This window comes from Mustela putorius, unplaced genomic scaffold (genome assembly GCF_011764305.1).
Source record: "Mustela putorius furo isolate JIRA1106 unplaced genomic scaffold, ASM1176430v1.1 tig00003846_pilon_pilon_pilon, whole genome shotgun sequence".
Lineage (NCBI taxonomy): Eukaryota > Metazoa > Chordata > Mammalia > Carnivora > Mustelidae > Mustela > Mustela putorius.
Genome location: NW_025421999.1, coordinates 8,300,142 through 8,312,000, shown reverse-complemented (window position 1 = coordinate 8,312,000; position 11,859 = coordinate 8,300,142). Strand labels below are relative to the sequence as shown.

The 11,859-nt window shown below is 35.9% G+C and overlaps 1 protein-coding gene across 1 annotated transcript; it reads right to left on the bottom strand.

Annotated features, from left to right (window-relative positions):
- Positions 1 to 211: 211 nt before the first annotated feature.
- Positions 212 to 1,130, bottom strand: LOC101688994 (peroxiredoxin-1). Its single transcript, XM_013063756.1, has one exon. The coding sequence runs from the start codon at positions 1,069 to 1,071 to the stop codon at positions 472 to 474; it is 600 nt and encodes a 199-aa protein (XP_012919210.1). The 5' UTR covers positions 1,072 to 1,130; the 3' UTR covers positions 212 to 471.
- Between the last annotated feature and the right edge of the window lie 10,729 nt (positions 1,131 to 11,859).

The following is an 11,859-nucleotide window of genomic DNA, read 5'->3' as shown; positions in this document are numbered from 1 at the left end:
CCATGCCCGCAGGTCTTGCTTTCTTCCCACAGATATAGTGAAAATATTACCACCACTTGGGTTCAGTTCCACTTCCTGCATTTTCCCCTGCCCCCGCATAATTGATTCTGAAGCTCTCACCCTCATTTTCTCCTAAAAAAGGGAAAGCAGAGCATAAACTCCTCTCCAAATCAAGTTAGTAGCACCCCCCCCCATGAAGAATCAAACACAGTCTCAGTTCAAGTTTAATAGAAACAACAGAAGATCAGAAGTGTTGCCCTCTACTGTACATCACAGTTGGCCTGCCCTGTAACACAGTTCAGGCCATTCTCTCCAGAGAAGGCAGGCTGGACTCCCCAACCCCTGCAGGAAAGGCCTGTCCCACATCTGCACAAAGTCTAAAGTCTTGTGTTTTAAGCATTAACAATAGTACAAAAGAGATTTTGTTTTCATGGCCACCCACTACAGCCCAGCCCTAAAATGGCCCGGCGCTCACTTCTGCTTAGAGAAATACTCTTTGCTCTTCTGGACATCAGGCTTGATGGTATCACTGCCAGGCTTCCAGCCAGCTGGGCACACTTCCCCATGCTTGTCGGTAAACTGGAAGGCCTGAACCAGTCGCAGAGTCTCATCCACAGAGCGGCCAACAGGTAGGTCATTTACAGTGATCTGCCTAAGGATGCCTTTATCATCAATGATAAAGAGGCTCCTGAACGAGATGCCTTCATCAGCCTTTAAGACTCCATAGTCCTGAGCAATGGTACGCTTGGGGTCTGATACCAAGGGAATGTTCATGGGTCCCAGTCCTCCTTGTTTCTTGGGTGTGTTGATCCATGCCAGGTGACAGAAATGAGAATCCACAGAAGCACCAATCACTTGACAGTTGAGTTTCTTAAATTCTTCTGCCCTGTCACTGAAAGCAATGATCTCCGTGGGACACACAAAGGTGAAGTCAAGAGGGTAAAAGAAGAACACAACATATTTTCCTTTGTAGTCAGATAGGCTGAGGTCTTTGAACTGGCCATCTGGCATAACAGCCGTGGCTTTGAAGTTGGGGGCAGGATGCCCAATTTTGGCATTTCCTGAAGACATCTTGCTATTGGCCGCTCTACGAACAAAAGCTCCGAAGACAAGGCAGGAAGAAGACCCAGAACCTGTAATATTTAAAGTAATTATGAAGAATGGGATAACCTAAGTAGAGAAAAACATAGCATCCTTGTTTACAATTTATTTCATTTGCAGTTAAATCACTCATTCATTACAATTAGTAGTAGTTGTATTATATGGTACAGATGAAACAGCCTAATGAATATAGACCTTTCCTCTTTTTCTAAAAAATAGTGGTATTATCTTGACTTTTCATTCTATATGGAATATTTCTGGGGCCCAATAAGACTCTTTGCTCATTCCTTTAAAAATAAATTATTGCATTAACTGCTCAGCTTCTCTCTGATTGGCTTATAGTATAACAGCTCTAGAAAGTGTTCTTTTCATTCAATAGCATCACAATGTTGAATAATTTGAGATATAATTCCACAAATTTGAGAAAAATAAAACATTTAATGACAAATGATAAAATAAATGTAAATATATGAAAAAGCAAGATTTAATATAACTTATCTGTTTCTAATATACTTCCACCTGCTGAAACTTTTGCTGCTTGACAGTGCTTTAATTTAAATTTTCTTTTTATATGAGATTGAATTTTTTAGTTCACTCAAAGGTCCTTATGATGAAGTTCTAGAACCTAGGTGAGGTTCGGTGGGCTGAATTCCGGAGCTGATGACCAAGAAAGAATTCTTGAGACATCTTTGGTGCAAAATGGTGGTTTATTAAAGCACGGGGATAGGACCCGTGGGCAGACGGAGATGCTGCCCCGTTATCCTGAGGAGTGGCTGATTATATACACAGGAGTTGGGTAGGTGAGAACAAAGGGGGTGATGTTAGTCTCTAAGGAATTTTGGAAGCAAGGTCTCCAGGACCTTGAGGGGCTAGCTATTGTTGGGAGAAAGGATATTTATTACTAGTAGTAAAAATCTTCTTGTGAGACCCTTTAGATGTATATCAGTGGGCTATATGCTTGGGAATGATCTCGACACTATCTTGGAGATCTAGAGATACAGTTTCACATTTCTCCTATTAAGTGTCCTTGTTAGTGAGATTTGGGTTTAGAAGAAATTTAACTTTACTTAGGGCTTGAGGAACTGAGTTATTTGCTTCTGGAAATTGTGCTATTGATAAGGTAACTTCTTTGTTTGTAGATCTCTAGGACATTTGTAAACCAAGGGAGACTCCTGTCTTGTAGGATTGTGATTTCTGCAAGTTAACTATTTGTTTCTCGCTTATGGCAGTCAGGGGTGCCTGAGGAATGTCACACACATTACTGAAGGGAGCGGGTGGAGAGGGGGTGCAAGGTGCTAGCTTTTGCTTTGTCCTCAGCCATCCTCCTGATCCCTCATCACTTATGGAACAAACAGAGGAAACCCAACCACCAAATTTTTGTTATTCTATACCAGCAAAATGACCACTCATTACTATAGACTGTGCAGAGGAAAAAAATCAGACATAGTGATTATCTAAATTATTCCAACTAGTGTTGCTTTGTGATAACACCTTCACCAGGCACCACAACAGTGATAATAACTACATTTCTACAATATATGCCAGACTCCATTCAGAAGGTTCTGTAAGTATAAACACATATTATATATACAATACCCTAGGAAGAGGAAACTACTGTGACTCTCATTTTATAGATAAAGAAATTGAGGTACAGAATGGTTTAATTATATTTATCAAACAACCAACACTTTTCATAAGAAAGAAAGTCTGTCAAAGACAAAAGTGCACTATATATATATATGAATAAAAGAGAGATGGTAAAGGGGTGCCTAGGTGGCTCGGCCAGTTAAGTGACCAGCTCTTGACTTCAGCTCAGGTCAGGATCTCAGAGTTGTGAGATGAGCCCCAGTACTGGGCAGGGAGCCTGCTTAAGACTCTTTCTCTCTTCCTTCCTCCCTTCCCCCCAGAAAAACAAACAATCAATGAGCAAACAAACAAGAGATATTTAAGATAAACATTCCACCAGATTAAGTCAAATTAGTTGAGCTACAAGCCCCATGCTCATGAGAAATCTTGCCACAGACAAAACAATATACTATTACCAAACTAACATCAGTTTACACTGGGAGATTATATAACCACACTGAATAATAATTTGAATGGACAAATACACATTAAGGAAGTACACTGTTTATAGGTTAAAAGGATTATGTACTTAACTAGAATTTTAATTAGAATACTTGAGAAAGAATAGTTTTTACTGGCAGGAATTGAATTAATATATTTGTTGAAAACAATGAAGGGATCACAGCCTGTCTTTTAATTAATTTATAACTCAAAAGATAAATTCTTGTGGGCCTTGATTATATTCCTTTGTTGGGAGAATTGTTAAATGGTACTAATTGATTGCTTATAACTCATCACTCTATAACATTCAGCAATTACTGAATTCGTAATATTGCACTCATTGTGAATTGTGCACTCACTATGCTTAAATTGGGTTATGAGATTTAAGCTGCATTGTCCAAGTGTTAAAAATCAGTCCAAATTGGGAATATTAAATGATAGGTTGCACTGTAAAATCACAGAGCAGTATATGTAAATTTTACATTTCTCTTATAATGAATGTTTAGTTTTTTCACAAATGGCAACATTGAGGTGGTGAATGAATAAATTGTACATGAAATAGATATAAAGCAATTAATTAATAATTTTAAGTTGTGGGTGTATAACTGCTGTTTTTAACAAAATTATTAACTTTCAACAAGAATTCAAGAAGGAGGAAGACCATTCAAAGCTTAAATATGAAAGGAATATAGCAGACAGGGAAGGTGAGATGAATATAGTGGATAATCATTAAATAAGCACTAGTGAGAAGAGAGGAATGTGGGTCACAAATCATAATGGGAAGACATCAAAGTTTTCTGTATGCAGACACAGCTTAAAAACATTGATTTTTTTAATGATTAAGTATTATCCCTAATCTGTAGTTATCACTAATCTATAATAAGTCAAAAATTTTGCTTTTAAATTGCACTGGTCGGGAAGATCATTGTACTGCTGAATTATTAACTGAGTTTTATGCACATAGACTCAGTAAAGAGAATGTTGATTATCCATATTACATGTTTTGTGGTTATTATGTATTACACCAAAGTGTCCACTTTTTTATTAGATAATTTTGAAGGTTTATGCATAAAATTCAGAAGCTGTATTTGTTTTTTAGAAGAAACAAGGGAAAAATGTCAAATGCTTTTGTCATTTCTGGATTCCTTATGAAACTACACACATAATCTTTAAGTAAATAGCTATAATTTTTTAACTTGATTTTGTAGGGACTTTTTGAGCACAGTAGATAATTTTGCAAAAATAAAGGTGAGTGGGAACTGAATGATTTACAAAATAAAATTTAATATTTTTTACCACTTAAAGAAAGTAATCTTAAATGAAACAGATTTTTCCTTCTGTAAAGCCATTAATCATAGGAAAAGAAGCGTAGGAGCAGAACAAGAAAAGGTGTTATAGATTTATTTCTGTATCACAAGAAGCTACAGGGAATTTCAGAGTAAGTGTAAAATCACAGTATTTTAACCAAAGGCCCTTGCACATGTGCCTTAATTTCAAAAATTTCTTTGAGAGCTTTGGAAACTTCAGTATTATTGATTAATTGAATTTCAGAATTACAGGGGCTATGTTTCATACATACGACTTAAATCAGAGTTTCATTCAGCAAACCTTACAAACACACAGCAAATAATTAAAAATCTGCTTTACTATGGATTCTCATTGTTACCCTCTGTCTCTAAGCCAAAGTTTGACTCTTTCCCAACACCACACATGATCCTTAGACAAAGGACCAGTTCAGTGGGGACTCCAGTTAGTGCATGCATTAGAAGGGACTTGTCATGTTCCCAGACAGAATGCCTGCAGATGAAGTCACAAGTGCCATGGCAAGGATAGTAAAGGTAGCACAATGAAAAAGAATGCAGGGGTGAAATCAGGGCTGGGAATAAAGAAGCAGGTTGTCCAAGATTTTCCCCATTCCTTAACTTGTTAGATATGTTAACCATACAACATGTCAATAAGAGCAAAGCAAAAGTGCTACATTCAAGAAGACACTGTGTGTGTGTGTGTCTGTGTGTGTGTCTGTGTTTCTGTGTATCTTCTTAATATATAACAGTATAAATATGTGTATCTTCAGATATAGAGATATATACACATACATAACTGTGTGCATATATCCACATACATGTATTTATACATATAGTTACTTTTATTATTCCTATAATAGAACATGGACTTATTAAATCTACAAATTGTTTCTCCTTGGATAACTTTTTGAGATAAACTGAAGAACTTTTATTTGGGCATACCAGTTTTCCCAATAAAAAGTAACAATCAAAGAAAAAGACTAATAGAGTTTCTTTTTTCTCCCCAGATTTTATTTAAATTCAAGTTAGTTAACATATAGTGTAATACTAGTTTCAGGAGTAGAATTTAGTGACTCATCACTTACATATAGGACAAGTGCCCTCTTTAATACCCATCACCCATTTAGCCCCTCCCATCTGGTAACCATCAGTTTGTTCTTTAAAGTTAACGGTCGCTTGTGATTTTCCTCCTTTTCTGGTTTTATCTTATTTTATTCTTTCTTCCATTCACCTATGTTCATCTGCTTTGTTTCTTAAATTCCACATATGAGGGAAATTATATGGCACTTGTCTTTGACTTATTTTGCTGAGTATAATATGCTCTAGTTTCATCCCTGGCATTGCAAATAGCAAGATTTCATTCTTTTATATGGCTCAGTAAGATCCCATTGTGTATGTATGTGTGTGTGTGTGTGTATGTGTACACACATATATACCCACATATACACACATATATATATACCATCTCTTCTTTATCCATTCATCAGTCAATAGACATTTGGGCTCTTTCCATATTTGGTTATTGTTGATAATGCTGCTATAAACACTGGGGCACATATGCCCCTTCAGATCTGTATTTTGTATACTTTGGATAAATACCTAGTAGTATTGCTGGGTCATATCTTGAACATTGTCAGGAAGTTCCATACTGTTTTCCAGAGTGGCTGCATTAGTTTGCATTCCCACCAACAGTGCAAGTGGGTTCCTCTTTCTCTGCATCCTCACCAACATATTGTTTCTTGAGTTGTTAATTTTAGCTGTTCTGACAGGTGTGAGGTGATGTCTCATTGTGGTTTTGATTTGTATCTCCTTGATGATGGATGATGTTGAGTATTTTTTCATGTGTCTCTTAGCCCTGTGTTTGTCTTCTCTGGAGAAGTATGAAAAGAAGCCTGTCTATTCACGTCTTCTGCCAATTTCTTAACTAGATGATTTGTTTTTCTGGATGTTGAGTTTGATAACTTCCTTATAAATTTTGGATACTAACCCTTTACCAGATATCTCATGTGCAAATATCTTCTCCCATTCCGAAGGCTGCCTTTTAGTTTTGTTGATTGTTTCCTTCACTGTGTAGAAGCTTTGTATCTTGATGAAGTCCCAATAGTCCATTTTTGGTTTTGTTTCCCTTGCCTCATGAGATGTGTCCAATAAAAGTTGCTAAGAGCCGAGGTCAAAGATGTTGCTGCCCGTGTTCTCCTCTAGCATTTTGATGGTTTCCTGTTTCACATTTAGGTCTTTCATCCACTTTGAATTTCTTTTTGTGTATGGTGTGAGAAAAAATGGCCCAATTTCATTCGTTTACATGTTGCTGTCCAGTTTTCTCAGAACCATTTGTGGAAGAGACTATCTTTTCCTTTGCATATTCTTTCCTGATTTGTGGAAGATCAGTTGACCATATGGTTGTGGGTCCATTTCTGGGTTCTCTATTCTGTTCCATTATCTATGTGCCTGTTTTTATGCCAGTACCATACTGTCTTGATGATTGTAGGTTTGTAAGAAAGCTTGAAGTCCAGAATCGTGATACCTCTGGCTTTGTTTTTATTTTTTAAGATTACTTTGAGTATTTGGGGTCTTTTGTGATTCTATCAAATTTTAGGGTTGTTTGTTCTAGCTCTGTGAAAGATGCTAGTGGTATTTTTTGATAGGGATTCCACTAACTATGTAAATTGCTTTGGGGAGTATAGACATTTTAATAGTATTTGTTCTTCCAGTCCATGAGCATGAAATGTTTTTCCATTTCTTTGTGTCCTCTTTGATTTCTTTCATACCTGTTGTATAGTTTTCAGAGTACAGATCTTTTACCTCTTTGGTTAGGTTTATTGCTGGGTATCTTACTGGTTTTGGTGCAATTGCAGATGGGATCAATTCTTGATTTCTCTTTCTGCTGCTGCATTATTTGTATATAGATATGCAACAGATTTCTGTATGTTGATTTTATTTTCTGTGACTTTAATAAATTCAATGGTAGAGTTGCTTTTTTTTTTTAAAGTTCAGCATATGATTACCTCCTATAGAGATAGAGAATTATTTTTATGTTTGGGAGATTTTATGATATGATTTAAAACCCATCTGGAATTCTAAACTGAATGCATCACGGGAGCATGGTAGTAATCTCATCTTCTTTTCCCAAAAAATAAAATATTAGTTTTCTGCTGCTAGATACTTTAGATCATTAAAAAAAAAAAAATGAACATCTGATTTTTTTTTTCAAATGGAATGGTGCATGCAAATATTTATCAATATTTACCCATTTCTTTTTTCTTTGCATTAACCTTTGTCTCAGTGTTCTGAAATTTCTAGAAACTAGCTCTTAATTAAAGGTGCAGATGATATATGTGTTTAAAATATTTTTGAGGGGCGCCTGGGTGGCTCAGTCATTAAGCGTCTGCCTTCAGCTCAGGTCATGATCCCAGCCGCGCATCAGGATCTAGCATCGGGATGCCTACTTTGAGAAGGCTGCTTCTTCCTCTCCCACTCCTCCTGCTTGTGTTCCCTCTCTCTGTCTGTCAAATAAATAAATAAAATCTTTTTTAACAAGTTTTTAAAAATAAAATGAAATAAAATATTTTGGAAAAAATAAAATGTTTTGGAAAATGGAAGAGAAGGACATGAATAAATGAAACACAATGGCAAAATGTTGATTGTGATTAAGCTGAAGGATGAGTATATGGGAGTTTATTGTGTCTCTTGGCTTTTGTGTGTTTGGAAATCTTCAAAATAATTTTTTTTTAATCTGGTAAAGATTTTTTTCATTGCATTATTTCCACCTAAAAATACAGATTTCAAAACCTAACAATAACCACAGAACAAATGATCCACAAACATTTTTCCTTCCAATTTTTACACTATATTATCATCATTCGTGTTTTATACCATTAACTTGGTCATTTAAGATACACATTTCTGAGGTCACTCTTCTGATTTAGCTTACTGGCTGGAGATCTGCAAGATTGTCTCTTACCATCTCCTGCAGCCTTTCTGGCAATGCCTTGAAGATACACACAACACACACATAAATTTACGTGAAAATGTCTCAATATCAGAGCCATTATCTGCTTTCAAGAATTTGAGTCCTCCTTCAGCTTCTTACCAAGATGGGCATCTTCCCCTAAGCCAAATAAACCTGTAAGCAACATGAGAAAATAAAACCAAACTCAAATACAGAGTCAGCTCTGCTTTAACCTAAATGGTTCAGGATGATAAATTATGCAGTGAAGCAAGTCATTGACACTGGTGGGCATTCTTGCTGCCACTACCATTTTGTAGATACAACCTCAGTGGTGAAGCCCATATTGTCTCCTGGTGAACTAATTATGCTTAAGCTATTGTGTTATTTAGCAGACTTCACTCTAGTTGACCATTTGATTGAACCAGAGGTAAGCACTTTGCTGGATCCTAGAACATTAGTCTCCATGAAGCCAATAATAATGGCTTATTTCAAATTTAGATATTCTGGAAGAATGGATAGTAGACTTTGTAAGTTACCTAAGTTGGCAGCATGATATAAACCAAAATTACCCCATGCGCAAAAGAATAACAAAATTTGGCTCCAGAATTTTGTCACAATTTGAAAAGAAAATTGGCATAAAACATTTTAGTCAGCTTTCTGAAAGCAATTGTTGATTCTTTTGCCAATTTCCTCATATCTTGTCAGGCTTTAGAATGGCTTAGTGGAACATGTTTGCCAGCACCAACAATCACTGTTGTAAAAAGCATGTAAATTAGAACAATATTCCTTAAAGCACCAGCTATAAATGCAACAAAAATGAGGTATCTACTATCAGATTTATTAATATTAATTCTCTATGTCCCAAGGTATCAGTGTGACTCACACTGTTTGTATGTCTTCAGTTTTCCACAAGGAGATGTCAATAGTGATACCACATTCACAGACATTTTCCTAAGACTCAGGTAGGTATACGAGGGAAAACTTTTCCATCTCAGCCACTTCCTTCTCAAACTTCTCAACAATTTATTTCCTGATGCCACTAATTTTCTCTTTTTCCAGTCCCAAATCCCTTACATATATTTTTAATGCACAGAACTTTTCATGTTTACATGAAATTATCACATTCATCTTTGTATATATTATATATATAATATATATATATAATTCACATAAAACATGGTATATGGATCAAAGATGACAGCCCTGTTTCATTCTGCAATTTGCTAACAGTTCTTTGAGCATTGTCTTTGGTTTGGAGCCACACATTTAAAAATGAACACTTTTTTTTAAATGAAGGATATACTGTGAAAATCATTATAATGACAAAAGTACCTAGAATCATGTTACATAAGTAACAACTAGAAAGGAGGGGAGAGGGGGATAGGGACCAGAAAATGAGAAGATTTGGGCTGTAATTTAGTAAAGGATAGAAAAGGGAGCAATGGAGTGGAAATTACAGATAGAGATTTGGACTCAATTGAAAGAAAGAAATAACAAGAGCTGTTAAAATAAAATGTGATGCCCCAGGAGGCAGAACATATTCCATCACTGAAGGTGTTCAAGAAAAAAATGAGATAAGCATCTCTCCGGGAAACTCCAAGCTATTTGTCTGAATGACTTCTAAAGTCTCTTCCAGTTGTAAAAGTCTCTGAGTTCTTCATCCATTATGAAATTAGTAAACAGAACTCTACCGCAAACAGTACTGGCCATGGGCTTCTTTTACAACGGCAGTGAGGAAACATCAGTCCATCCACAACTTAATGTTTTCCAAACATTAAAAATGTTGGTATAACTCCCTAAGTGTATGTTTTACTTATTTTTCTTTGCTAAAATCTAAAAAAAAAAATGTTTTTAACTCCAAGTACTTGAATACTTATTATTTTCCCATATTAATGAGCTCTTCAATAAAATGTATTTCTAACATACTAAAATATTTCCATCCTTTGGTATATAGTCATAACAAATTTCAAGGGAATGAACTACCAACTGCATATTTGATTCCAAGGAAGGAAGATGGTTAGTTTTAGGATGTGCCAGTATTCTTAGATTACTAGTACAGTCTTAATGAAGAGCAAAATGGTTAAGAACACCAACTTTAGCACTGAACAGACCCGGGTCCTTATTCAGGACCCAATGACAGGATTCTGTCTCAAGCCATGAAAACTTCTGCTAACCAACCTTCCTGCCTGAGTATCTGTTTCTGCAAATGTGAATATAGATACCATCATTGGTAGAGTGATGAATTAAATAATATATACAAAGTATCTATCATAGTATATGACCTATAGTGATCATTCAACAAATACTAGCTGCTGTTACTGCTTCTGCTGTCAAGAAAATTCTGCTATTTACAGGAACATGGTTGGATCTTAAGAGCATTATGTTACATGAAATAAGTCAGACAGAGAAAGACAAAAACTGTATGATCTCACTTATAGATAGACTCTAAAAAAAAAACCCAAACTCATGGCAACAGAATAGATTGGTGGTTGTCCAAGGGGGTGGGGGCAGGGAGCACATGGGTGAAGATTGTCAAAAGGTACAAATTTATAGTTATAAGATAAATAAGTCCTAGGGATGTAACTATAGTTAATACTACTGTACAGTTAAAAAAAAAACCACTACTATATAGTATATTTGCAAATTGCTAATGAAGCTGGCATCTATCTTGTCAATACAGATGAAAAAATGAACACTAAAGGTCATATTGCCCCCAGGTACGGCTGGACCAGCCAAGGAATCTGTAGGAATGCAATCCTACTGGCTTACAAGTAATCAGTACTGCCTTAAAGATACGATCACCAGAGGTACCTAATGAGATCTTTAACATGAAGAATAATGATATTTTTCAGATTCCAAGTTTCTTGAGATGGAAAGGACCTCTGGGGAACCAGATAATGTGTGGCACCAGAGCACCTACTAGCATGAATCATGGGTCTCCAGTCAATGGTGTCCACCCTCTCAGGAGACCACTGCCTTAAATTTTTACCCTTTAAAACCCTCACTTGCAAACCATTGGGGAGTTCAGGATTTTAGAGCATTAGCTCCCCATTCTCCTGGTGGTGCCACATCCAACAAATAGCCTACCTTTATTCACTGCAAAACCTCAGTATCAGTTTTTATACTGTCCATCGGGTGGACAAACTCTCATTTGGTTAGGTTACACTAAGAACATATCTTACAAGTTTTCATCACAAAAATAAAAAATTGTAGGTATATGACGTGATAAGTTTTAATTAAACATGTTATGGTAATCATTCTGCAATATATATATGTATCAAATCATGTTGCATAGCTTTAACTAATACAATGTTATATGTCATTTAAATCTCAATAAAACAAAAAATATGTCATGGCTAATTTTCAGACATTGAAATAATAACTAGAAGGAGTAAGAGGAAGAAGGGGAGAATTAGAGGAGTATAGGGGGCAGAAGAA